The sequence below is a fragment of the Halichoerus grypus genome, chromosome 3 (genome assembly GCF_964656455.1).
Source record: "Halichoerus grypus chromosome 3, mHalGry1.hap1.1, whole genome shotgun sequence".
In the NCBI taxonomy this organism is placed as follows: domain Eukaryota; kingdom Metazoa; phylum Chordata; class Mammalia; order Carnivora; family Phocidae; genus Halichoerus; species Halichoerus grypus.
The window spans coordinates 21,555,034-21,582,566 of record NC_135714.1 but is presented as its reverse complement, the minus strand read 5'-3'; the positions used below and the strand labels follow the sequence as shown (position 1 = coordinate 21,582,566).

Below are 27,533 nucleotides of genomic sequence, written 5' to 3'. Positions count from 1 at the left end.
GGTTTATGGTCCTATGACTTATTAATCCTTATTACAAGGATTTTTTTGGAACTGTCTCGCCTATTAGATACTGAGGAGTTCCTTTAGGGGAGCTACTGGTCACATTAGTCTCTATACCTGCAGAGCTGATGATCGTGATGCTTGGTACATGACAGGCTATTAAATATTTGTTGAGTAAGATTCTAATATTGTCTCTTACCTGTAATTTTTTGAGAAAAACCATTCAAGACATATAAACAGGAGATCAGTAAGACTAAAACTTATATGTAGGTTTTCTTCTGCTTGCTTTCAAAAAATAGACATGGAAAATACAAATATGATTTTTAAAAATCACTGTTTTAGTTGGTAATTGAACAATACAAGAATAGCTACATTTGAAAGACAAAAAACACTAGGACCCCAGGAACTTAATGGGCAAAAGACATGAACAGACAATTCACTAAAATGAAAAATACATAACATGAAAAAACTTTCCAACCATACGAGACATTATTTACCAATTAAATTAGCAAAGTTTTAACCAAATGGTAATTCGGAAGTGACAGTGTGAAACACTCCAGTATTGGGGGGTTATAAACATGGCTATATGAATAAGAAACCTTAAAAAGAGTTGTAGTCAAGGTATCTATGTAAAACTATGAGAGTGTACATATACATACATACATATAAATTATCTTTAGGCTTTCCTATATACTTCTCAAAATATATATTCTAAGGAATCAAAATGTTGACTGGACTTTATGTGGTATATATGACTTAGAAGTTGACACTACACTTACCACTAGCTATGTGACCTTCAGCAAATTATTAATTTTCTGGGCTCAGTTTCCTCGTCAGTAAAATGACTATTAAAGAACAAACAAACAAAAAAAAACCCCCCAAAACAGTACCTACCTTACAAGGTGGGTGTAAAGATTATATGAGAGTATATATTCGAGTTTAGAACTGTGCCTAGTACAGAGTGCTCAATAAATGTTAAATCCTAGTATTTCACATATCAGAAATCAGAAACAGCCTAATGATTAATAATAAAAAATGATTAAAAAGATTATGGTAAATCCATACAATGGCATATTATAGTCACTAAAATGTTCATGAAGAGTTTTTAATAACGTTGGAGAAATGCCTATATTAAGAGAACAGCATGATGTAAAATTGAATATATATATATTCAAGTATGTAAAATATATATCAATATAGAGAAAATGATCTGGCAGAAAACAAACCAAAATATTAAAAATAATTATTGTGGGCACTAGAATTTAACCCGCTTGCTGTTGTTTTTCTTCTTTATACTTTTCTATCATGAATCGTTTTATACAATAAGGAGGGTATTACTTTTAAAATCAGAAAAACACCATAGTTTTGTAAGATTAGTAAGGTAACAAACGGGTAATTTAAAAAACTTGTATTTATGCCCACCTCTTCACATGGAAATGAAGTCATACAGAAATTAATTGTGGCTTTCTACAGCTCAATTGTTCTCTGTTGAATTTACAAATATAGAGCGCTGTACTAATGCCAAGTAAGTACTACAAGCAACAGAAAGCGGTAATAATCCCTTGGGTTGAATTTGTTTATACACAAGAACATGAAATTTAGCACAAACCATGCATTCCCTAAGACCGCCCGCACTGCATGTAGTAGGCCGGCCTCGTGCACCACAGCCCCCACGTGCCAGCGGCCAGTAATTCTGGCCGCCAAAATTCCCTTCTAACCCTCACCAGGCGGCAGGCCTTATGGGGGGGGGGGCTCGAGCCCTTCCTCCTCTCACCCCACTCCCTGCCCTAGTGGCTTTTACCTTTTCTACCTATCAAACTACAAAGTTTTCATCCCTTGTGCAATTTTCAAAGGGAAGAACTCCTGTCTGGTTTTAAGAAGGAGAAACAAGATAAAGGTATTTCCTTCACTCTGAAGAAAGTTTCCAGTACGCTTCTCAATGCTTCATGCCCATTACCCGCGCCCCCCTTCCCAAACAGCTTCAGTGCCATTGTTCCTCAACTCTTGACCTTTCAGATTAGCTTACCTTCTGGTTAGACCAAAACTCTATGTTTGTTTCAGCTAATCAATTTTTGCCTTTAAAGTACTCGTAATTATATAAATATCTGTGTATATAAATATCATTCAAGACCTTAAAAGTTTTTAACAAAGAGAATAAACCACCACAACTTTCGGAGACTTCAGGAAACTGTTCAAATTCTTGATAAAAGTATTTCTTAGGATCACATCTCACATAAACTTCCTATCAATCAGCATTTTCATCAAAGCAGAACTGGGTCGGACATTACGTGTTTTAGCCATACTGCTGAAAACCCGTTCTAGCTAATATGTATCCATTGTTCATCCAAATGTCCATCCACACTGCATTAACCAGATAGATCATTTATGACTAAATTTTTAGAAGCAGTTTAGGCGAAAACTGCCAGATGTTAATGTACTTTGCCGCTCTGTGACAGTCTTCACAGTAAAAGCTACCCTTAAATAACCTAGTGGTTTAACGACCCCCGAGCTTTACAAATTAATACAACACAATCTAAATGCACCATAAATTTATATTTGTTAATCTTGATATTAGAACATTTAAACATTTCAAACTACATAAAAATATGACAAACAATATAAAATGGAAAGAAATTTGTTGACAACTTCCAAAACATCACTATTTCTTATAGTGCAATTAAGCAACAAAACAGCTCACTTAGCTCTCCAGAAAACGTATAGTGTTTTTAGTGGAGTGTTATCAACAAAAGTCAACACAGTCCCACACAATAATGTCTCCAATTTATTATCTTTTCCACAGTACAAATTCTTCACAAACCATAACTTCTTTGCTGTTATTCAAAGTCTGTAAACAAGAGCCTGAATCCCCATGTCCCCGACCTCAGTTTAAGCTTGTGAATGTAAGTCCTTCAATCAAGTTTCAACTCTTCCACGTGCGTAAGGAATCAAGAGCCTTCTCTCCTTAAATTATTTATATTTTATCATACAGCCTGCAATGCAGTAAATCACAGTGAAAGCCCTGGGAAAAACAAAACAACATGATCTTTACAGCAGGACTTGAAACTTTATAATATTAAATGCATTTAAAGAAGCTTCCCATAATAAAAGCGTGGGTTTTCATTTCCAGAAATCAAGTCAATTAGAAACCCTAGGTTCTACTTAAAAACCCTTTTTGATCTAAAAGTGAAAACAGTCCCCTATCCATAGTCATTTTATAAACTCTATACAGTTTCACTTGCAGAGATTTTTTTTTTTTTCCAGTCTGGAAAACGGTAGTGCAATTAGTTTTACTTTGTTTAAGTCATTTAGTCCAGGATGTAAATAGCTCTGTGGAAAGATAAGAAGATGGTGTGGTAAACAAGGAATTTTTGCAAGCCCATGCTGGCTTACTAGTCCATTAAAGCTTGTAAGTCCATAGTGGCTTTCAACAAAATGTTGTATATACATCACTAATAACAAAGCAGAAATAAATAGGCAGAAATGACTGTAAACTGTCTCATCTCTTAATGATTTTTCAGTAATAACTGGCTTGACGAAATGATTAGTCATTTAAATAAGCAGACAGTAGACAGCTGCCCTTGGGACATTCCACTACGGCGCCCAGTCTGGGAAGCCCCACTGGAGTTACAGCCCTAAAATTAAAACAAAAAAGGGGGAGTGGAGGACAGGAGATAAAAGTTCAAAGATGCCACTTGAATAAATTCCATCATGTCAGCCAGTTCACTTAGATTTCTTCTTAAAAAGGCTTTTAATTTTTGATGGCTTTTTGCTTTTCTCTCCATTATGACACAGATCGTGCGGGATGCTGCTTATCCTGGCAACATGTGGGGCTTCCTGAACGGGTTTACTGTCGTTGCTGGTAGAGGAACAGGACGTGTGGCGGGGTTTAGGCACCGGGATGCCGCTAGAAAGCTGGTTCATGCTACAGGACTTCTCCAAGATGCCATTGTACACTTTGCTGGCAGGACTGAAGATCATACTCTTCGTTTCTGTCAGACCTACACAATCAGGAGAACCCCGAGAGATATCTGCAGTTATGGGTGAATCTCCTCGGGATGAATCCTCTAGAGAGAGCTCATCTCTTGATATTTTTCGAGGAGACAATGTTTGGTATATCTCAAGGCTTGAAGGAGGAGACTGTTTCCTTCCAATGGAAGAATTTAAGGAGTCACATTCGGAGGCCGTGTCTGGCACTTCCCTGGATGAGACAGAGACAAAGGTAAAATTTTAAATCAATATTTTCTAACACTACCAGCAGACATGCTCACTAATTCTAACTAAAACAACTTCTGTTTTTTTAACCTATCAAAATGTAAAAGGGAGAAATACTAAAATTCTACACACATTCTGACAAAATTAGATTACTATTTTAAATAATATAACTTATCAAAACTCAATGTTTAATATTTAACATACACTATTAATAATGAAATCTTCCAACCTAAGAAACATAAATGTTACATCTTTTTTCAATTGTCAGAGAAATGAAAATGTTTAAAGTTTACAGATTTTTTTTCATCTCAGCTACTTTGTTTTGTTTCAATACTGAGTAGTTTTCTTTCTAAATCACATAGTTGACATTACATATTTTTAAAAGATGAGCTTTAGTCACTGTCTCTCCCTTTATTTTTTAGTTATTAAATTGATGAAATTTAGCTTCCTCAGGAAGGAAGAAAGGAATATATTAAGCTCAAATGTAAGTTCTCCCAAGTTCAGAAACAGGAGAAGGAAGCTGAGATACAATTGGGGGGGGGAGGCGGGGGGGATGGGAGGCAAAAATCAGTGATGTCACGCTATTTTTTTAAGAAGCAGACAGTCAAATTCTCACAGGTTTATTCCTTTGTGATTTCCCCTTTTCTCCACAAGAAAGAGAGAAGAGATAAGGATAAGAAAAATAAAGCTCACAACCTCAAGGCCCACGAACAGTAGATGCTATCAGCCATTCCTGCAAACTATCCCGCAAATCCAACCCTTGTCACCCCCCACTGCTACCGTCCCTCTTGCTGAACTACCGCGAAGTCACCTCAGTGATTGCAAGGGCTTCCTAACTGATCTCCCTGCTTCCCTTCTTGTTCCTCCCTCCAAGCTACTTCCCTACACAGATGCAATGGGGTTTTTAAAAACTTGGAGCACATCATTTCCTTGCTCAAAACTTTCCAATGCCTCCTCCCCTCATCAGGCTGAAATCCAAAGACCTTGCCGAAGTCCATGGAGCCCAGTCGGATTAGGGCCACGGCTGTGACTCCAGCCGCAGGCCCCACCACTTTCCGCATCATTACACCACGGCCCCCTCTTTGCCCTCTTTGCCCCCCAGCCCCACGCCAACCCTGTGACTCCCTCAGGGCTGTGCACTTACTCTTCCCTCTGCCTCCTACTGTCCTTCCCTCCATCTCTACAGGGCTTACTGCACCAGGTCATTCAGGTCACTGCTCAACTGCTCTCTCTCCAGAGATGCTTCCCTTAGCACTCTGTCCGTAACAGTATTCTCTTTCTTTTTACCTGACTTTAGTTAGTATCCCAGAACATCCCACTACCTAAAACAATATTTTATATTAACTTCTTATAGTCAGTTTCTCCAGAAGAAAACTTAATGAGGTCAGGGAGTCTTACTAACTTCTGTATTCTCTGCACTGGAATAGTGAGTGGTAAGTTCACGGTGGGTATTTAATAAATATGTGATGAATGAATGAATGAGTGAATGAACGGGAAGCAGACGAAAGAAAAGAAAAAGAGAAAAGATCTTGGATAATGTCTCACTTATTTTTGTATGTACCACACGGGATACAAATATTGTTCCCTCTACAAAAGAAATGATTAAGAAATAAAAAGTAGAGTCAAGATAAAAAGTAACTGGCAGAAGAAATAAGGTGAGAGAAGGAAGAGAGCTGAAGACAGAAGAGAAAGGCAAGGACACATATGATCATAATCCACCAGCTAGAACGAGGCCAGAACCTTGTCTCACTTGTCTTGGCAGCTCAAGTTATTAGCAAGTGCACAGAATACAGCGAGGAACTAAGTTCATATTTATAGAATAAACGAACTGAATGATCTCTCACCTTGGATGACCTGTGGTTACTACCATTATTCATGTAGTCATATTACTTCTGATATGTATTTCATGTTAATACCTCATTTTAGATCTATACCTTACTCAACGTATTTAATCATTCCTATGTACTTCACTCACACACGTATGTGCAGATTGTTTCTATCACACTATAAGCTCTCAGAAGGTACAAATCCCCTGGGCAAATAAAGACTTAAACAATGATTTCATATGATACAGTTACGTGTGCTGCATGATTTCTAAGTGCTTTTACAATATGATAACGGGGAGTGCTAACAGAGGACAAGAGGAAGTTCAGATAAGAAGAAATGACTCAGAAATCAGTCACTCGTAGGGACTTTTCTGTTAGCTTCTTTTTGGAGTGGATATCCATTAATTACACAGCATATATCACCGTTCCCTGAAGCTGTTCAGCTTCCAGAGCCAGAAGCTGATTTAGTTAAAATTTTATAAATTTACTTTCTACTCTGCTATGTGGTTTGGCTGCTCAGTGTGTGAAATTCTAAGCTAGGTTAAAAATATTTCAAAAACTGGTCTCTAAAATCAAAATAATATGTGAAAAGAATACTGATCTAAGTCAGGAGAACTAGACCTTCCTGTCCTGGTCCTGCCATTAATCAGCCACACAACCTTGGGCAAATCATTTAAATTAACCAGGTCTCAATTACCCTGTCAAAGTAAGAGAATTTGATTAATCTCTAAAATTACTCCTCCTTCTAACATCCTAATTCCAAAACAAATAATCTGAAGTGTTGCTTCTTCCACAGAACTAGTCAGATTGGAGTGTAGGTATAGTATAATCTCTGACTCTTAAATAAATATCCCGTTTTTTTCCAGAACATATATTCTTTGGAATGTTAATTATGTGTACTATTTATGTTATTTTTCTATTTCTTTTTTTCTCACTGTGAGGTACAGGTATTCATGTCAGTTTAATGCCTATGTAACAAGACTCAACTCAAGGTAAGATTTAAATGAGCGTATAATGTACATAATGCCTAGAACATAAAAGATCAGTAAATAGTAAATATTATTACTATTGCTATTTTGTAAGGATTCTAGTGGTTCATCATGTAAGAGACTAAAGAGGAGGAAAAGTTTTCTGAATCTAAATTATCATATTTATGAGCTAGCTGTGAATTTCTCACACTCTTATTTGAAATGAAGACTAAACATTTCCACAAATGCAAAAATTCTATTGGACAGCAGAGCTCTTGAGTTTTCCTATTAACTTCCATAAGCCACACAAAATTAGTTCTGTCATTAAAGCTATCTTACAGGCGACTATAGTTATATTGCAAAGGTTATACAAAAAAGCTCATCAGAAAGTGCTGCCCAAGCAAAGCGGCATCAAATTCTCCAACTGTAACGAGGACACAAACCCTGGACTATCTCCTCGGGGATATGCTCTAATGATTTTGGCTACTCGTAAAATCTACTTTCACTAGTAGATAAAACAATTATGTATGAAAATTATTTGATGATGATGCCAACTAAAGAATCACATGATAGAGAAAAGCCACAAAATTTCACTGAGAGCATCGAGCCCCCTCCCTTTGGTTTTGTTTCTCATGTGAGGACAGGAAGACTTCAAGGCTGCACAGCTACGACGTGTAAGCAAAGTCAAACCGGCGTTGGTTTTCCTGTCACTTGAAACCCCACTGCTCCTGAAGAGGAATGTGGTTCGGAAGGAGAGGTCCTTAGTTGCAATGGGTCTTATGGAGCATGGTGGTCCTCAAGCTGGACTAGAACATGCTGCTGCTATACCCATTTTATACAAATTCCTACATTTTCTTACATCTTTGGCATTTGATATTTCCTGTTTGCTAGTAAGTACTAGCACATAACAGAAAAAAAAAATCACTAAGTGGCAACAAATATTGTAAAAACTCTGTCATATTTAATGTTTCTTTGTGTATATTTAAGTTCATGCTTTTGTATTTTACATATAAAACTATTCATAAGACAAATTTGTGTCCTGAGACTTGAGTCAGTTGCATGCAGTGGTCTCTAAACAGTTATATGTCAAAATATCTCCACTGTGGACAGGGTGGGCAGAATTCTAAGATGGTCCCTCAATTTCTAGCCTTGGTGTACACACATATATTCTCCCAGTTATTCCATCAAATACTAATAGAGATGCTGCTATGAAGGCAGTCTGCAGATGTATTTAGGGCCCCAAACTAGTCTATCTTAATATACAGAGATTATTATCCAAGTGAGCCTTTTAAGTTAGGTCCAGAGATTAGAGATGGGGCAAGTCAGAGATTCCAAGCAAAGACGGGACTTGACAGAAGGGACAGTTTCTGTTGTGGGCTTTGAAGATGGAGGCCCGTACAGCAAGGAATATCGTGCAGCCACTAGGAACGGGGAGAGGCCCCCGGCTGACAGCCGGTGTGGAAACCGCGACCTCAGTGCTATAACCACAGGAGCCGAATTCTCTCACAACCAAATGAGCCTTGAAGTGGCCCTCAAACTCCAGAGAAGAACAAAGCCTGGCAAACACCTCAATGTTAGCCTTGTGAGACCCTGTGCAGAAAACCCGGCCATGCCACACCTGGACTTTGGCATAGAGAACTGAGAGCTAATGAAGGCATGTTGCTTGAAACCACGCAGTTTGTGGTAACTCGTTCTGCAGCAAGCGAAACGGAATCCAGCGCGTCGCTCCTCCCCACCCCACGCCCACCTCCCACCCAGCCAGCCCAGCATACACTGCAGCTGGTTCGCTGCCAATACCATTGCTTTTCAGCAGAGAAGTAAATGGCCTCTTCCTCCTCCTCGTTTCGATAAAGGACAGGACAACTTGACACGGAGAGGATATCGGGGTCAGGGGAAGGCAAGGAGTGCTGCGGGTGCTGGGGGTGGTGGGGGTGCCGGGCGTGGGCCTGGTGCGGCGTGTGAGGAGGCAGCTGGGCACGCGGACACTGCGGCGAGGCGGGCACGATGCTTCGACGGGAGCGGCACAGGCTGCTGCTCCGGGCGAGCGGCCCCGCGGGCTTGGCCACGGTCCCTGGAACCAAGCAGAAACACACACACGTGCTCGTGAGACCAGTGCTGCTTCTAGGCACAGCGCAGGGACACACGTCAGGGACCTGCCGCTACGAACATGTCACCGTCCTCCATCCCCTGGACTGCTTCCCAGGAAAGTGAAGAAATACAGAATTAAAATGGAATAAAAATGAAAACAGGTCTAGAAAATAAACAAAAGAGAACATAAGCCCATGAGGCCCTAACATCACATTTGACATTACTAACCACAAAGCCTTGAAAATTTGCCCAAGATGATAAATCCTTACATTTAAAAACCAATATAGCATAGTTTTAAGGAACTGTAGCAAAACTTTTTGTGAATTTTGCCATTAAAAGAAGAAAACTATCGCTAAAAAAAAAATACGCTGAATTTTTCAACAGATGTCTCTTGAGACAATGTGACTTGTCTGAACTTGAAGTTTTATTTTTTTCATGTTTCAAGTTTCAATTTAAATTCTAGTTAGTTAACATATAGTGTAATATTGGTTTCAGGAGTAGAATTCAGTGATTCATCACTTACATACAACACCCAGTGCTCATCACAAGTGCACTCCTTAATACCCATCACCCATCTAGCCCATCCCTCCCCCCCACCTCCCTCCATCAGCCCTCGGTTTGTTCTCTATCATTAAGGGTCTCTTCTGGTTTGCCTGCCTCTAAGAAATTTTAAATCAAGTCATTGAAATAGTGTCTCCCAGCTGGTTAGGCAACGATCAGACCAAAACTTGTTTCCTGAACACTGACTACTATGGAACTAACCAGAAGTCTTAGATCATCTTGTTTCTGCTACCAGTCTCAGTCTAGACCCATGCCAGTAGAAAACTTCGGCTGCCGCACCAGAACATCACGCTGATGGCCTTCTCACACCCCAACACTCTGTAAACCCTCATTCCTACACCCTTCTATACAAATGTGTTCCTTCTGAAGCTCACACCATTAAGCCATGTGGGTCTACCATCTCTACTCCACTCATCACTTGCCAGTCATTCCCTTACCAATTGACCCAACCTATCATCAAACTTGAGCAATCTCATTTATAAATAAGACCTTCCAACATCTTAACCAATCGTGGTTTCCCCTCTTCTCAAGACATCTATGCCACCTCTCACTCTCCAACTTTGTCTTGCTGTCATTCAGCATTGCTCCATTTTTGATATTACAAATCAAGACAGAAAACTGAGATTCTGACCATGTTTCTACCTTTCTAGTTCACACATTCTGCTCCTTCCACTTGTCTGTCCTATTCTCCACCCAAGTTCAAGCACCTAACTCTACTGATTAGCCCTTCTGTTGCCTTTATATTCAACTTCTACTTCCCAACAGCATTTAAAAATCAATGCTGCAACAATAAACCTAAAAAACTGATAAACAACAGCAGCAACAAAAAACCCTCCTCTGTCTTCAGATTGTTTTTCAACCGACATAACCTCTCTTCCCTTTTATGAAGAATTTTGTCTGTTACTTTCTCCACTACTTCACCTTAACTCATTCATCAAAGAAAGTGTAAAGTGCTCACATACAATTTCACTGCAACTGTTCTCAACAAAGTCACAATCTACTTCCTTGTTGCTAAATTCAACAGATAGCTCAATCCTTCCCTGACTTTGGCCAGCACCTGACATCGATTATTACTTCGTCCTTCCCTTGACTTCTCTAAGCACATTCACACACTGTGCTTTTATACAACAGAATAAAGAAAAATAATATAAGTGATCTCCTCAAACTAGGCAGGAAAGATTTGGTAAAACTTAACAGCCACTGATTTAAAAGAAAAATCATTCTTAGCAAAATAGGAATAAAATTAATTTCCTTAACTTAAAAGCAATCTACCAAAAACACAGAGCAAAAAATAAATAAATAAATAAAAATCACTTTTCACGACGAAATATTGGGAGATTTCTCTTTAAAGTCAGAAATGGCAACCATTATTGCCTGCAATCACCACTTTTACTCAACATTTTACTGAAGGTCTTAGACTGGAAAAAAAGGGGGGGAAGAAGGCATTAGGACTGAAAAGGAAAAAACAACTTATTATTATTGCACACACAAAAAAATCCAAAAGACTCCTGAGAGAATTCAGTATTTCTGTATGTGAGATCAGTTTAGCAAAGTCAACAGCAGTTCCCTTTACATCGGCAACAAGCAATTTGAAGTATAATTTTTTTAAGAGAGGTAATGTGTAACTACAAAAAAACCAAAAACAAAAACCTATGGGGTATCCAGAAATTAATCTTTTTTAAAAAGATGTGCAAGAACAGTACAGAGAAAATTTAAAATTTTAAAGACATAAAAGCAGATCCTAATGAATGAAACTTACGAATAACAACTTTTCCCAAATATATCAATAAATTCAAAGAAATTCCAATAAAAGCTCAATGGAACGTCTCATGGAATTTCATAAGCTAATCCTAAAATTCATATTGGCCAAGAACAGCAATTCTGAATTTGAGTAATAAGGGAAGGTTTAGACCTATCAAACCTAAACACTTACTATAAAACTATAAAGAGCAACTAAAGCAGAATGGAACCAATGGAACAGAACAGAGAGCCTGGGCACACGTGTGCACCAACAGAGAGACGTGGGGTTACGAACCGGCAGGGACAGCGCAGGAGTGGGACTGGGCAGCTGTTTGTCCATACATCAGGAGGGACAGCACAGGAGTGGGACTGGGCAACTGTTTGTCCATACATCAGGAGATACATTTAGATTCCTGTCTCACAGTATGAACGAAAATAACTTCCAGGTAGATTAAAAGACTAAGGGATTAAAGCAAATCTAAAACACTTTTAGGAGAGCAAACAACAATCTATCATCTTCTGAAAAAGACATAAAAAGCACAAATCAGTTTCATAAATTTGTCATTAGAAACATTTTTTAAAAGCCCAGATGATTAAAGAAGAAAGTAACACAGCAGAGTAAAAAAGAAAAGCCAAGGCCCGAAAAATATCTGCATCAAATAACCAGAAAATATTAAAACCAACTCGCCCAGATCAGTAAGGAATCTTGGGAGAGATTCCACAGTAGGAATGAGCAACTCAGAGAGGAAGAAATCTGAATGACAAACACCAAAAAACGAACTGGAACATCTCAGTAGTCATCGAGGAAATAAAAATTTTAATCACGCTATGGTATCATATCACACCCATTCAAGTTACAAAACAAATAAATCAGATCATTCCAAGTACTGGTGAGGATACGGGCAGACAAGCACTCTTATAAACGGTGGGTATATAAATGAGCAACCTGGCAATGACTAGGAACAGCCCTCCCAAGGACTAAAAGTGATCTATTTCCTAGGTGTCTACTCAGAGAAACACTCAAAGTTATGCACAAAGAGATAAAGGTAAGGTAAGGATGCTCACTGCAGTATTGTCTGTAAAGGCAAGAAAGTATAAAGAGCCTATCTCAGTAGAAAAATGGATTAATAAACTGTGGTTTATGATTATAATGAGTAAATAGATACACTGTGGTTAACTCATATTAAACACAGTGAATTTAATGACGCTGTATATGAACATGGAAAATTTCTGTAACATACTTGTGAGCAAAAAGAGTTGCAAAACATTACCTAGAGTTTGATAACATTTATGTAAATTTTTAAATAACGATTATATCTATTGTTTATAGATATATCTGCAAGTAATAAAAGTACAACAGGCTTTAGAACGATATACAACTTCAGAAGAGTAAGAAGGGGAGGCCACGTGGTTTAGCTATATGTATAATAATTTATTTCAGAAAAAGGGATGAATAGATCAAAATGTTAAAATCTGTTTATCTTTGTAGTAGGTGAGCATTTAATTTTCAGTACTTTTAAGTACATACGAGGACTTTATAATAAGAAATTTTAAATAAATTGCTACCACATTCCCACTATGAACATTTAGCAGATACTACAAAAGTAACAGGAAAAAACTATCATCTCTTCTCCTACCCACAATGAGCTAAACTTTGATAATATTTTCCCTATCTTTTTCTTCACACATAATTAAACACAGATAATATTATTCCTTGTATAGTTTTACAATCTTTTACTTGGGTCTTAACATACCACAGGCATGTTTCCTTGCCACTATTTCACACTTACAAAATTTACACATACGCACGGTACAAATTTAAAACTTCTCAGAGGGTACATAATAAAGAGGACTTCATCCTACTCTAGACTTTAGTCTGGCTGCCAGGAGTTCCTCATTTATCAGCTCTAGAAATTATGCTTTCGTAGCGAAGCCGAGTGGAGTATCACGGCTGTGCCACTGGGTGGAGGTGGAGCTCTCAAAGTGTAATCTTTGGCAAGAGTTTTTTTCAAAGATAATAAATTTGGTCACAGAACTTCTAAATCATCATACTAAATTAAAATCAACTCATACTTTTTTCATATTTCAATTTTCTCTGTATATCACAATCACTAAAAACTTAAGATAATTCACATATATTTTGTCCCATCAAAAAGAACTTTAAAAAATGGAAAAGAAAAAGAACTAGTTAACTTAGGGAACATATCTTCATGCATACGGACACTGAAAAATTATGGATTCTAAGGAGGAACTATGACTTTAAAAAGCTATAGTTTTCAAACAAAATCATATATTTATGAATCAGTGTTGCATTTGGCAAGCTTAAGGGCATACATTTCAAATAAACATAAGCTGACAATATTCAAAGAGCAGAGCTGGCCTAGATCTAGGTATAACTTTGCACCGTAACTACCTTGCAGCATAGGACAAGTGAGATGAGCGAGGTTACACATTCCAGGATTCAATGCATTTATTATCTGTCCTGTCTTCTCTACTGTGTTAAGAGTTTAGTGCCACCCCAACTGACCTGCCTTATCTCTCTGCCATTAAACCAGAGAGTTACAACCACAGAAATAAACAAACGCATAGTCATTCACTATTTATTTGCAAATTTAGGGCTTTATTTCATAAAACTGTTCTAAAAATTAGAACCCTTTGTAAATCATAACATCAGGAAAAATGCAACAATTGGATAAAAAAATTCAAACTGGAAAATGTTTATATATCATGACTGATTTGTCTTAAAACTAAAATTTCTATCTAAGTTTTCAAAAAATCAATTATTAAATTCTGCTTTCCATTCTTTGGAATCTTGTCCTATCTACAGTTTCAAAAAGGTCACAAAGATTGGGAACGCGAATCAGCCAGGCAATAACAAGGATGAAAAGTTTTTCAAATGATTTCTAACTTTGCAAGAAGTCCACATACTTATTAATAAATTCTAAAACCAGTTAACAAAATCTAAAATATTTAAATTTTACCTTCCTACCAAAACATATTCTTTACAATGTAAGACTTCAAGGAATTTTTATGTTTAATTTTTACATATTGTTTTTACATATTTTACATGTATGCTTATTTTATGTTTTATGTTTATAGCATAAACAGGGCAACATAAGAAAATTGTACATTCTAAAACCACCTTTGGGAGGAGCTCTACTTTCTAGCAACAACAACAAAAGGTTTTTCTAAACACAAGCACAGTTTAATTCTGTTTAGAAATAAACTGAGCCAGTGCTTCATGAGTTAAAACACAGCAGGATAAACTCTAAGGATAGAGAATTGGAAAAGCAAAACAAAAACCCCATGCCCATTGGGAATGGTAACTGAACTTCAAATAAATCACAGACTGGCTCAAAGTCACACAGTTGCTTAGTCAGTGGCACCAAGATCTTCCCCTAATTTTTAGTCTCTACTATAGATTAAGCTGCCATTTGAAAGGATATTTACCCTCAAAGCTCGGCACTTCGTTCATACAATATCTAGCATGTATGATGCGTTACTCTATGTGTATGTATACAGACACACACCTGATATATTCTTCTCACATAGTAAAGACAAATTACTAACCACAAAAGGAAAAAAGAGAATATAACGAATGAACAAAGTTTTTATCATAGGTTTCAAAGTCAATGATTCATAAAAGGCATGTAGAAAGTTACTTTAAAAACTGTACCAACTCTCTTTTTTGAACTCACCACTTACCAGGAAACTGTGACACTATTGGGGGTGTGTCTTCATCTAAATCATCAACTCCTCCAGCAATTGGATAGGGGGGAATGGAGACTCTGGGCATCACCACCCAGCTGTGATCAGAATACAGGGAAGAGGTCAAGCTGGGGAGTCCCGAGTTATGGGCTATCTGAAAGCCACAGATCTTCTCAATCTGTTGCCAGCGAAAAAGTCGTTCTCGTAAACAAGTTGTCAACTCAGAGAGCGCTTTCCTGGAAAAGCCAATGTAGGAATTACTTGTTGCATCAAAGAATCTTTAATATGGCACTAAAACAGGGCAGCTACATGAACAGACCGTGGCAATTACCCATTCTTAAAATTAGTATAGGTTATGTAATTACACATGCTTAAATGACAAATTAAGATATAAACTGCTTATAAATTACACATTTCAATACAATACAGATAAACTGATAGCTAAAATAACATTCTTACTTTGCTTCCAGAATTTTGTGATCTACCTCATCTAGGGAGGAGCTATGCGCAACATGCAGAGTCCCAAAGACCGTGCTTCTTTTCTTTTTAATTTTCTCTGCCTAGAAACCCAAGGAGAGAAAAAATAAGGGTAGGTTTGAAAAAAAAACACACACATACTAATGAAGTTTGTTTTGAATATATTAATAATCATAAAATCAATGGAGAATTATATTAGCCAAAATAAAGCCCTAATTTCCAAAAAAGAAAACAGATGAGGGAGAAAGCATGCTTTCCTAAGCCAATCAATACAATTCAAAACTTTGTTCTGGAGAATTTTTCTCTTATTTTGATGGTTCAGAAAGACCTCATCTTCTATTAAAACTAACAAAATAACATTAATCATATCTTACTGCAATGAGGTGTTAGTGAACTGAGCTTTTTTTTTTTTGCTAGAAATCAGATTAAAACTTAGAATCTCATTTCACACAATTTAATAAGAGTCAGACATTAATTTCTAGTAACTACTAACCTGAATCAGATATGAAGCAGCAACCTAGAGGAGAAAAGCTCTGTATAAAACATTTATGACAATGATAATAGGGATGATTTTTAAATGACACTAAGGTCATTCTGAAAGGTATACACTTCTATAAATAAGGTAATTTTACTCTACAGCCTATGACTACAAAAGTCAATTTATGCAGTAAGTTCCAATTCACAAAAAGAAGCTAGAATAATACAATTTTTATTCAGACCTTTGTATCCCAATTGGTTAATCTCTTTAGAAATTTATTAGGTTTTGAAATATAATAGAGTACCTCATCCTTAGCAATAGCTAATTGCATTTCAGCATTTTGTCTTTTAATATTGTAGTACTGTACTTCTACTTCATGTGTTAACTGAAGCCATTTTTGAAGTGCATCTGGAACAGACCAGCTGCTTCGGAGTTCAAATTCTTTTTCAGCCTTTTTTAGAGCCATTCGAACCTGGAAAGGAGGGAGAAGGAAAAGAGGAGTGGGGAGAGGGAACGGAAGGGATGAAGAGAAGGTTGTGGGGAAGATGGAGATGGGAGACAGAAAGAGAGAGAAATTTGTTTTTTTAAAAAAGATATTTAAATCAAGATACATCTTAAGAAATTAAGATTTCACCAAAATTAAGAGAAAAAGCAATTTTAATTATGTTCCTTGTATTTTAAAATCACAAAGTATAAAAATATATTTCTAACATTAAAACTAGAGCTGAAGCTTTCAAGTGCATCTTAACCCACAAAGCAAAGCTGTAAAGCCCAAAGGGTAGAAGGGGCTTACATATATCTTAAGTTGCATTATTTAGTTTTTAAGAGCCAGACTCAATGGACAGAAGAAAATTCCAGACACATACAAACTAAAACGGATTACATTCTTCTCATAATCTATTTTTTCGTTTATGGAGTAGAATATAAAGAAGTATCCAAAATATCGTGAATACCTGCCCTACTACCCCTTCTACTATTCCCAGGAGACATTACTGTAAGCCATTTAACTATACATTCACTTTTTAGAGTAATGATAGTGTTTTTTGAAGTTTTTTATGACATCTTCTTTATGGTTAGTTATTTCTCACTGTTATAAGCACATCTGTCTGTTACAGTCTGTTTCACCCACTTCTACTTAATTCGCTGCTTCTAACATACCAGAAAGTAGATAAATCAGCATTTGCAGACCATGTGTAAATTTCAAGAAAATAGATTCTGAGTGAGACTCTACTTGATTTTTCCATGAGAAACTATGCATAGGCTTCAGTGTCAGGATGTCAAAGTCTTCCTTCGAGCTGCCCTTTAGGGGAGCCAGACAATAAATAGTTAGAAAACTAAAATGCTTAGTGCATCAGCTGGTATTAAATGCTAAGGAAAAAACTTAAAGAAAGCCTAAGAAAAGAACACAGAAAGAAGAGACAATCCATTCTAGATAAGATTCACTTAAAAACTAGCAAGAGGTCAAGCTAAAGATGTGTAAAGATACATGATGGAATATAAGGAATTATGAACACACACTCAAGACCTCCAGACAAAGTCACGAAGGCACTGTGGAGCCTCCTGCTTCCGGAGCACCAAACCTGCAAATTATTTTCCTCCAAGCTAAGTAAAGTAACTAAAAACTCCACTCTTAAACTCACGTGCAGAAGAATGTTTGATCTGAACAAACACAACTTATTTAAATAAACTGTATTGTGTGCCAGAATAAACTAATAAGAGTACTATACACAAGTTTCTTCTGATAAAGAAATAGAACAGTTGTCAGATACTGTAGAAAGAAAATTATGTTTGAGAAGTATTTTTTTAAAACTCCAAAATTAGAAGAAAAAAAAATCACAATGGGACACTAAGTACAGACATTAAAAGGGTAAGATCACTTACTTACTTACTTACTCACTTACTTACTTACTCACTAAAAACAAATCCTGAGCAACATGTGCCCGACACATTAAACTGTGCAAAGCACTTGGGACAATACTGTGTTTAATAAAATGGCTGGCTAAGCTGTGTGGCGCCCCTGCTACTCTTTCAGGAAGAGAGAATCTGAGGTCAGGTCCTATGACATGGAGTTCCATACAACACTATAAAGTATAGCTCAGCAGGCCCTCTTTCTCACAAGATCTTAAAGCTAAAATTTCTATACAATTTTCATTGTCAAGGAACTAAACCGAGAATCTATTTCAAATTTCACTCAAGTTTTTCTCTTTAATCATAAAGATTTTCCTTATTATGTCAATACATTTATTTCCCCTAAAAGAACTCAATGAACACATTTAACACAGAACTGGTATATTTCTACCATTAACTGAGGCTGAACAATGTTTTCATTGACTGTCAAATAATGTTTCAAAATTTTGGAAATTGTGACCTTCCAATAACAGCAACTATTTTAACTATTTTCTCTGCTATTATTCATAAATTTATCATCTGACCTAAATTCTAATCCTTAGTTCGAATTACACTGTTATTTACAGAGGAATGGATGCAGAAAAAAATGAGTAATTAAAAGCTTTTGCAAATGATGAATTATTAAACTGTTTACAAATATAATTATTTACACAATATTTGTGTCTCAGGAATAAAGCAGCAATAAGTAAAAACATGGTATCATACAAAGAAACACCCTAAATATCTGAAAACATGGCTCTAGACCCAACTTTATGATTATTACCCTTGTGACCTTCACCACTTCTTCACTTTCTGAGCTGAGGTTTATTGTCTCATGTAGAACAGGCATATACTATGACTTGTCCTGACTCTGGTCTTCTTGAAACTTTAAGAACAAAATAATTTATGTGAAAAGTATTTAAACCATACAAAATATGAAGCGGTACTATTATTCACCCCAAAGTTTTTGTCTTAGGGAAAAATAGCACCACTATATAATATATGTGCCAGATACTCCTGACTTGTAATTCTGAGAAGTTGATTACCTCTCAGACAAGCTATAGTAATACTTCAAACTACGTGGAACTGTAGATTATATGACATTATACATAAATTAGCTTCCCAGTGAAATTTACCTCTAGAAACAAAACTTTTAATAGCAGTATGGGAAAACATGGACTTTGGAATAAGACACACAAAATCTTGCCTTTGCCATGGAAGAGCTGTGTGAATTCAGGCAACTTATTTAACCTCTCTGCACATCTCATCTATAATGAGGATAATATCTATTTATCGTGAGGATTAAAATTTATGAGCAAACTACCCATAATGTGCATAGCATAAACTTCTGGCACGCAGTACACAATCGTTAAAACTGTGTTTCTTATTACTATAAACATGTTGGACAGAGTTCTTTTTAAATACCCACTTAACTCCTTTAAACCACCCCTTACTGACTCAGGATCTCATTAGGATTATTACATCTGTACTGGGACATATCGTGGTGATCCTAAGGTCTACTGTGGTGTGCAATGCCTTTCTGCCAAAAATTTCAAATTAGAATGTTTGTGATTTGGGAATCCTTTTTGTAGGGCGTCTTCTCCCTCACTGTGATGCAGTCACCTGTAAAATTCTGCTATCAGTTTATGTCTCTGTAGACAAATTACCACTACTGCTTTCTGATTTGTTCTTTCTAACCTATAAAGTGCAGAAAAATAGCTACAAGCTGTTTAGTTTAGTACTGGGAACAAACCAAGAGTCAGAAGTCTTGATGGGAAAAGGCAGTGAGTTCTCACAGGAATAAAAGGCATAATATCTAATTCTTGGACACACTATAATTTTGGCTAAGCCTTTTTCTTTCTTTCTTTTTTTTTTTTCCTGTTAACTCCCTGGTTCCTTACTACATTCTGTACAGATAAGGTGTGTCAGGTAAATAGGACCTGACCATAAAATACATGTAGGAGTTAACGTAAGAGAACAAACTCCTTACAGGGAAAAGATCCAACAAACAGATGCCAGGGGTATCAGGGAAACAAAAGCTAGCCATGAATAGAAGAGATGGCTGCGTTCAGGCAGACAAATCCTACCAAAAACGACAATCCTGAAGGAAACAGTAACGCACACTGAACATTTCCTCATGAGTTGAAACTGAAACGCATTCCTCACATAATTCTTACTCCTTATTTAGCACCTGGCTGAGAAGGCAGCAGGTGCACAAAGCAAAGCGGCAGACAGAACACCACGGTTCTTGGCCCTGCTTTACAACTGAGGCACTCTGATCTTGGGCAAGCCTTCTTGCCCGCAGTTTCTTTATCAGAAAAGAAAGGGTCGAAGTCAGAAGAAGGAGACGAGACCACAGAAACAGGGGTTGGAGTGACGTGTTTTGAAGATGAAGGAAGGGGCCACGAGCCAAGAAATGCAGGCAGCCTCTGGAAGCTGAAAAAGGCAAGGAAACAGATCCTCCCCAGAGCCTCCAGAGGAATGCAGCCCTGTGAACCTATTTTAAACTCTGCCTTGAGAACTGTAAGATAATAAATGTGTGTTGTTTTAAGCTACGAAGTTAGTGGTAATTTTTTATAGCAAGAATAGAAAACCAAAAGATCTGCCTACATTAAATTCTGCCCCCCCCCTTCTTGAAGGACTGTGCTATGCCTGAAGGCTTTTATTCCATCTTGAGTAACTACATGGTAGCAGGAGATACTGGAAAGGCATCTGTAGACAACTTCAGAATTTTTAGCAGATTATGTTCTAAAGCCATTTAACAGGATTCAAATGTATAATAGAGATTCTTTACCTTTGCAGAGAGGTTTAACATTAGATATACTTTACTAGGTTATAGCTGGAAACTGAAACATATCACAGATGTTAAACACCTTAAATTCACTGGAGATAATTAACATGGCATGGGATAAGATTTCATGAGTGAGTGAACATGATGGTAACTTTATTTTTAAATTATTACATTGTCATTTTGCTATATGGGCTCTGATCAATGCTAATAATATGAACAAATAATTCTTTTATTAACTAGGGAGTAATATACAACGCCACTAAATGTAGAAGACTATAAACAAAAACAAAACAACCCCTCAGTGACGAACCATGAGAGACGATGGACTCTGAGAAACAAACTGAGGGTTCTAGAGGGGAGGGGGGTGGGGGGATGGGTTAGCCTGGTGATGGGTATTAAAGACGGCACGTACTGCATGGAGCACTGGGTGTTATATGAAAACAATGGATCGTGGATCACCACATCAAAAACCAATGATGTATTGTATGGTGACTAACATAACATATAAAATTAAAAAAACAAAAATGAAACAAAAAAAAACTAATGATGTAATGTATGGTGATTAACATAACATAATAAAATAAAGAAAGAAAGAAAGAAAACTCAAAAAAAAAACAAAAACAAAAACAACTCCTCAGAGTGGTGCTACCATTGCCCTAACAAATACTTTTCATGGGATGTAAATACCTGCTCCAATTCCTGCTCTGCATATTGCCGTCTACTCAGCTCACATTCGGCTCCTTCCCTTAGCTCTCTCAGCCGACAGGCCTCTTCCTTTGCGTAATTGATTTCATCCATCATTTTGCGCTCTAGATTTTGCTTTTCTACAGCAACATTTCTATTTTCTTCCTGTGCCTTTTCAAGCCTTACAGAAGGATAAAAATGAAAATTCCTCACCAAAATTTCCAAAGTTTCATTTTTTCACGAATAAATACGTATCAAGCAGCAGAATACATGTTCCCAACCAAAATCAGAGTATTTTCTATTAATCTTACATGTGAATACCAAAACTAGCAGGCAGCCCACTATACATCTATATGGGTAATCCCGAGCTGAAAATACAGTGATAGCAGGGAATCACTCTTCAGCAAACAGACTCTTAAGAAATTCTTTATTACCTAAATCATGTTAAAAATAAAACTTAACTACACATATCATTCCACCTATATCTGATTTATTTCCACTGATCTGCTTATTCCCTAGTGCACACCTTTAATATAAATCTGTAATTAGGACAATATAACTTTCCTAACTATACGAAATGAAGTATACAGACATTACTGATGTGTGTAGAAAACTAAGTAAAAGTGTGTAAGCCCATGCCCGTATTACATTTTCACAAACTGTATTTGACTACATAAAAAATAAGACTTGTAGCTTTTTAAACTTATTCACCTCTCTTGTAAGTCCATTAGGCTTTGCTCTGCAGTTTGTAGACTCTCTAAGTCTTTCATCATTTTTGCGACATGTTCTTTTGATGTCTTATTCTGTGTGTAAGCAAACCAGCACCCTCCAACACCAATTACTATAGAAACTGTGAGAATAAAATCCTTCATCCAGTTATGAGGCGGGCCTATGAAGAAAATTACAGATGATTAAATTAATCTTTGATAACAGAATCTCAATACATACAAGCATTTTTTTTTAAAGTAGTAGGTATCTAAAAACAAACAAATGTGAAAATGTCCCTCCCATAAACAAGCTCTAGCCTTTTAAAAATTCTTTCTTCAAATAATCAAAGTGCTTATGACAGTCTGATACACTAGAACTACCAGAGGGCACAGATAAACCCACATGCATGTACCCCACCCCTGCTGGTATAGGAAATAGTAACAAAAGTCCTGGGGAGCTGTGAAAAAGCCAACAGCACCTCCACTCATGTTCTCTGTGGGGTGAAAGGAGGCATAAAGAAGAGTACCACCACTACCACCCCAACTGCTTTCCTCCAGTCTAGTTAGGGAGCTTTCATGCTTTGATACATACAGCGGAAGCCTAATCGTTCACCAGAAGAACATTTTCCCCAAGCAAGTAGTCATGTAACTAAGATTAGTCAATGATTCTCAACTGAGGGTGATATCCCCCCACAGTGGACATTTGACAATTTTTGCTTGTCACAGTTGGGAAGGTGTAAAGTGGATGGGGAAGTTGTTACTGGTGTCTAGTGGGGAGAGGCTAGGGATGTTCCTAAATATCCAATAACACACAAGACAATCACTTTCCAGCCCTGCCTCTGCCAGTAACAGAGAATTATCCAGCCCAAAACATGAAGTGCCAAGGTTGAGAAAGCAGGAGTTACATGATCATAACAAGTCATGCTTTAGGTGGCTATTTGCCAGAGAAATCTGGGTTACTAGAAGGAAAGAACAGATCACCTTCTTTACCACCAGGCAGGTCAGTAATTTCCAGCACTGTTTCTAAAGTAAGGAGTAAGGAGCCAGGGCCCACTGTCTTCAGTGATACAAAACACAGAAATCACTAGTTAAATAATTTCCTAGTTTATCCCTGACTCTTCATACACACTAATTTTCAGAGGGCTCTCTGGAAGGATACACAAAGATAACTAATACAATATAATGTATTCGTTGCTCCAAAGAGACATAGTTTACAGTGGAAAACGACCTAACCGCCCAGGCCTCCAGCAGGAAGATATGTTGCATGTGTGATGAAATAAGGAGCTCTACAGACAGGACAAGTTCCTGCGCTTCCTCGGGTTCGTGTATGTTTACACAGTGTGATGAACAGCATGCTCCAGGCCAGAGACCCTCAGGGCTGCATATTTCCAGAGCGCACACCTACAGTGAAACAGATGCATTGCAGAATGCTAAAGTCTCAAAAGGATTTATTTTTATTTCTGCCTCAGACTGAGAAGTTCAGCTCGAGTTCTAGTTCAAATATGAGCCCTGTTCAGGCCAAAACAGAATCACCAGAAATGACAATAAATAGGCGGACAAGTCCCAAACTCTATAAAACTGAAAAAGATTTCAGTGAAAACTCCTTTAAAATATATCTCTGTTCATTTTATAATGTTAGTTTGTTATAAATCTAAAGCCCGTATTCCAACTGCAGGGCTCATTCACTCAAATAATAATTCTAAGACAAACACATTAAAAACGTAATGCATCATTAACTTCTTCGCTGGTTTATTAAAACATTTGTTTTCAACATTCTTTGAGACTAGTTTGGTTTCTTTTCAAATGATAACATAATACTCTTTTGGCTTAGAGGGTGATTTGTTCCCAGATTAATAAAATATAAATATCCCTGACCAAGTTGTACAGAGAGGCAAGTTTTAGAGCTTAATTCCTATTTTCACCAATCATCCCCATGAAAAAATCAGAATCTCACGGAAGACAACCCCCAAGAGATTCAGTAGGAAACTCAGGGTGTCATCTGTGTGGAATGCCCGGCATTTCAGGAGGGTTCTGCTTCCTAGGGTTTGTAATTTCCAACAGCAGTGCATTTCCACCACCTCTCACAAAGCGGAGTGTTCCAGCTGTTTCACCAGCTGCTCTCAAGCCTGAGCCAAAAAGAACCACTAGTACAGTCATGGAATCTATCCAACAGCTCCAGGAACCCTTTCTCAGCAGAGCCACCCCCAAAACCATAGCATAGCAACCTGCAAGTCTCCTAACTCCAAAAATTGAGGTAAAATAAACATCTGTTTCCTAATTTATCATCTGTGGAAGCCATCTTTCTTGTATTAATTTTGCTACTCCTTTTTGGCTTCTGAAAAAGTAGAACATAATCCTCTAAAATGTGTACTCTTCAAACACTTTCCCCCAAAGCTTTTTAGAATTTGAAATTAAATATATTAAACTTCCTTTCTGAAAGAAGTATTCCTGTCAAAAGTAAAGAAATACAAGGCTTATTTTCCTTACAAATATGACATAATAATTTCTTAAATGTTCTTCAACACAACCAAATAACATTCTCCACCTTGTGCTTCTGCCAGGATAGTCTGTTACCATGTAAAATTTCAAATGGATCTCTGCTTTTGATCTCTATCTAGAAAATCCTTTTCCTGGTGATAAACGAAATCAAGTTAGGATGTATTACTCTGTGCCATGGAGATGGTTACACTGTACCATTTCTGAAAGGGATCCTTCAGTGAATATCCAGCTATAATGGTATCAACATTAAAACTGTTACAAAGATCTAAAGTTCCAAATCTAGAAATTTAATTCTAAATTATCAACAAACATAGTTTTTACAACTTTTTACATCAGTAACCAGCTTGGAAATTTCACACTCCACATTTCAATGACAGAAAATCTCACCCTATAAATCTTTTTAAGATACATGACATTTCCTTTATAGCTAATAAATGATTTTCTTAATGTTCTTTCTTTCTTTCTCCTTTTTTAAATAACAAATATATGATCTGATTATTCTTTTGCATCAGATTCTGAGAGAGAATACTAACGTGTCAGAGGTCCAAACAAAACCACATCCAGTGCCTTGAGCTGAAGTTTTTGCCTGTGACTCCGATCGCTGATTTTCAACTGGGAGCTCATAAATGAAGGTTCATGCACTGCTATCCTGTTTATTTAAAAAAATACATACATATTAAATGAAAATATTTCTAGTATGTAAATGTAAATATTTTAACAACACATTTAATACTCTGCATATTAGTGATGACTGCTGCAGCTCATCCATGTGATTTAATACTTTATTAACATGTATCAAAAACCTTCCAGTGCAAACTCAGCCGTACAAACACCCCTGTATGCCAATTATTTATTTGTTATGTTGATGTTTCTGTTTTCTAAGGTACCTTATGCTATAATTTACTAGGATGTAGAAATTTATCAAATGCAAAAGTATTTTACAACCATTAATTAATTACCTCTGGCATTTTACTATCATTTCACAGAGAAAAAGAATACTATAAATGATTTACTTAACATCAATAGCAGACTTTAAAATATAGTTCTCAATTTAGATCATATCACTTTTCTTTGAAAGTATCTAAAAAACCTATACTTTTACATTCTAATATGTAAATTGTTTAAAAATTAAACAAAGTCCACTGAAGTCATAAGTGAGAGTAAGAAGTCCTCATAGCTGGGGGAGAAAAAGGAGGGATTTATGTAATAAAAAGTACTGAACCATTTCACCAGCAATGAAAAAACCACATAAGGGGCCAAAAGGCACACTTTGTTTTGAAATTCAAATCCAAGTAGCCCAGTCATCAACTAAGATTTCTTAACAACCAAACATGATGCCAATAAAAATCTTATAACACAAAGTCTAATAATAATAAAATTGTTAATAACAATGACAATAAAAACAAGCACGTACTATATGCTGGGTCCTGTATCAAGGGCTTAGTCAAAATTCAAGAAAACCTCTAGTATATATAGAATTCCCATTTTATAAATGAGGAAACTAAGGTAGGGAGAGACTGAGTAACTTGCCCAAGGCTGCATAATTAGTAAGAGGTAGGGCAGGGATCAAATCCAAGTATGTGTGATTCCAACAACTGTACTCTGATCCACTACATTTTATTTTGGAAGGTATCAAAACCTCTAAGTATGGAGAAATTACAAAGCCTCCTATAACTGCTATGGGCTTCTATAAAACTTCAGGGAGTAAAGAACTCTTAACTTTCCCTTTACAAAATGCTTCCTTCATCTCTGCCGGTCCCTTCTGTGTATGCTCCTGTTACACCTTTAATGTGACAGTGAACAAACTGCTTGAAGGCAAAGCTATGTCTTGTCTCGGTATCCCCACACCTGGCCTTATGCTTGGCAAAAGTAGATGCTTGATAAATGTCTGTGTAATACATGAATGAATGCATGGATGGATGCATGAATGAATTAACAGCAACAATATCGACAGACTAAATTTAAGAAAGACAATGAGATGTAGTAAAAAGGATACCAGATAACAGTTTTATACAAAGTTCAGTATGAACCCAGAGGTGAAAGTGGGTGAGGATGTCAGGGAGGTTCACCCAGGTCTGAAAGCAATGAGGAGGATGTGTCAGGTGAAGAGATCCTTAATATAAGCTCTGCTAATATGAAGCTCAAAGTATAGAAAATCAGTAAAAAGCTTAGGATGACCATGATAACTAACATAAAACTAACATAATTTTCACTACCTATTGCAGATATGACAATATTTTAATGTCACAGAAAGGAAACATAATGAATTGTTGTAGGCGCGTGTACATCTGTAATGTGTAACACATTTTCTTATATATTCTTATCAATAGCTCTTGTATCTACAGTTACCCTACAAAAAGTTCTATAACTCACATCATTAAGTTAATGGATACTGCTCCTTCAAGTGGACTCATCTAAGTGCCATTACCATATAAAAGGGGCTTGATGAAGTTTTCCTTTCTCCTCCACTCCAAAAGGCTCCAATGGGCTTACCTGGAAGCTGAACTTCTGTATTTGTAACTTGTCTTTCCTAGTAACATGTTCACTATTTAAAAAATTGATCTTGACCGTGATGTTATTTCAACGATTCTCTTAGAATTTGAGTTATCACTGATAACCTTTACTTAACCAAAAGAAAAAAGTGGCTATAATACTTATTGCCAAAACACCAATCAACCTATTTTACTTCGTGTTGTTGTCATACAAAGAAACTTCCCACAAGACAATGTAAGAAAAATACTGAGTTCCTCATAACCAGGGTAACATAGAACTCAAAATAAAAACCCCTAATATCCTATTTTTAATGCTCTACTATCCTGTTTGAACTTAGAAACTTGTCTTATTTAAAATCAAAAACTGGGGGTGCTGTGTGGCTCAGCTGGTTAAGCATCTGACTCTTGGTTTCAG

General features: G+C 36.8%; 1 protein-coding gene across 4 annotated transcripts in view; it reads right to left on the bottom strand.

The window, feature by feature from the left end:
- Window positions 1-317: 317 nt before the first annotated feature.
- The window catches only part of STIM2 (stromal interaction molecule 2), a 144,275-nt gene continuing 117,059 nt past the window's right edge, over window positions 318-27,533 (bottom strand). For 3 of the 4 annotated variants that reach the window (XM_036099868.2, XM_036099865.2, XM_078068476.1), the window contains exons 5-13: window positions 25,160-25,275; window positions 22,132-22,309; window positions 21,424-21,601; window positions 16,363-16,530; window positions 16,074-16,097; window positions 15,563-15,663; window positions 15,101-15,339; window positions 8,804-9,077; window positions 318-4,198 (exon numbers count right to left, since the gene is read on the bottom strand). In XM_036099868.2, coding sequence (XP_035955761.2) covers window positions 3,721-4,198; window positions 8,804-9,077; window positions 15,101-15,339; window positions 15,563-15,663; window positions 16,074-16,097; window positions 16,363-16,530; window positions 21,424-21,601; window positions 22,132-22,309; window positions 25,160-25,275 — 1,756 coding nt within the window. In that variant the 3' untranslated portion in view covers window positions 318-3,720. The remainder of the gene's footprint in view (window positions 4,199-8,803; window positions 9,078-15,100; window positions 15,340-15,562; window positions 15,664-16,073; window positions 16,098-16,362; window positions 16,531-21,423; window positions 21,602-22,131; window positions 22,310-25,159; window positions 25,276-27,533) is intronic. The other variant, XM_036099866.2, reaches the window with a different exon arrangement.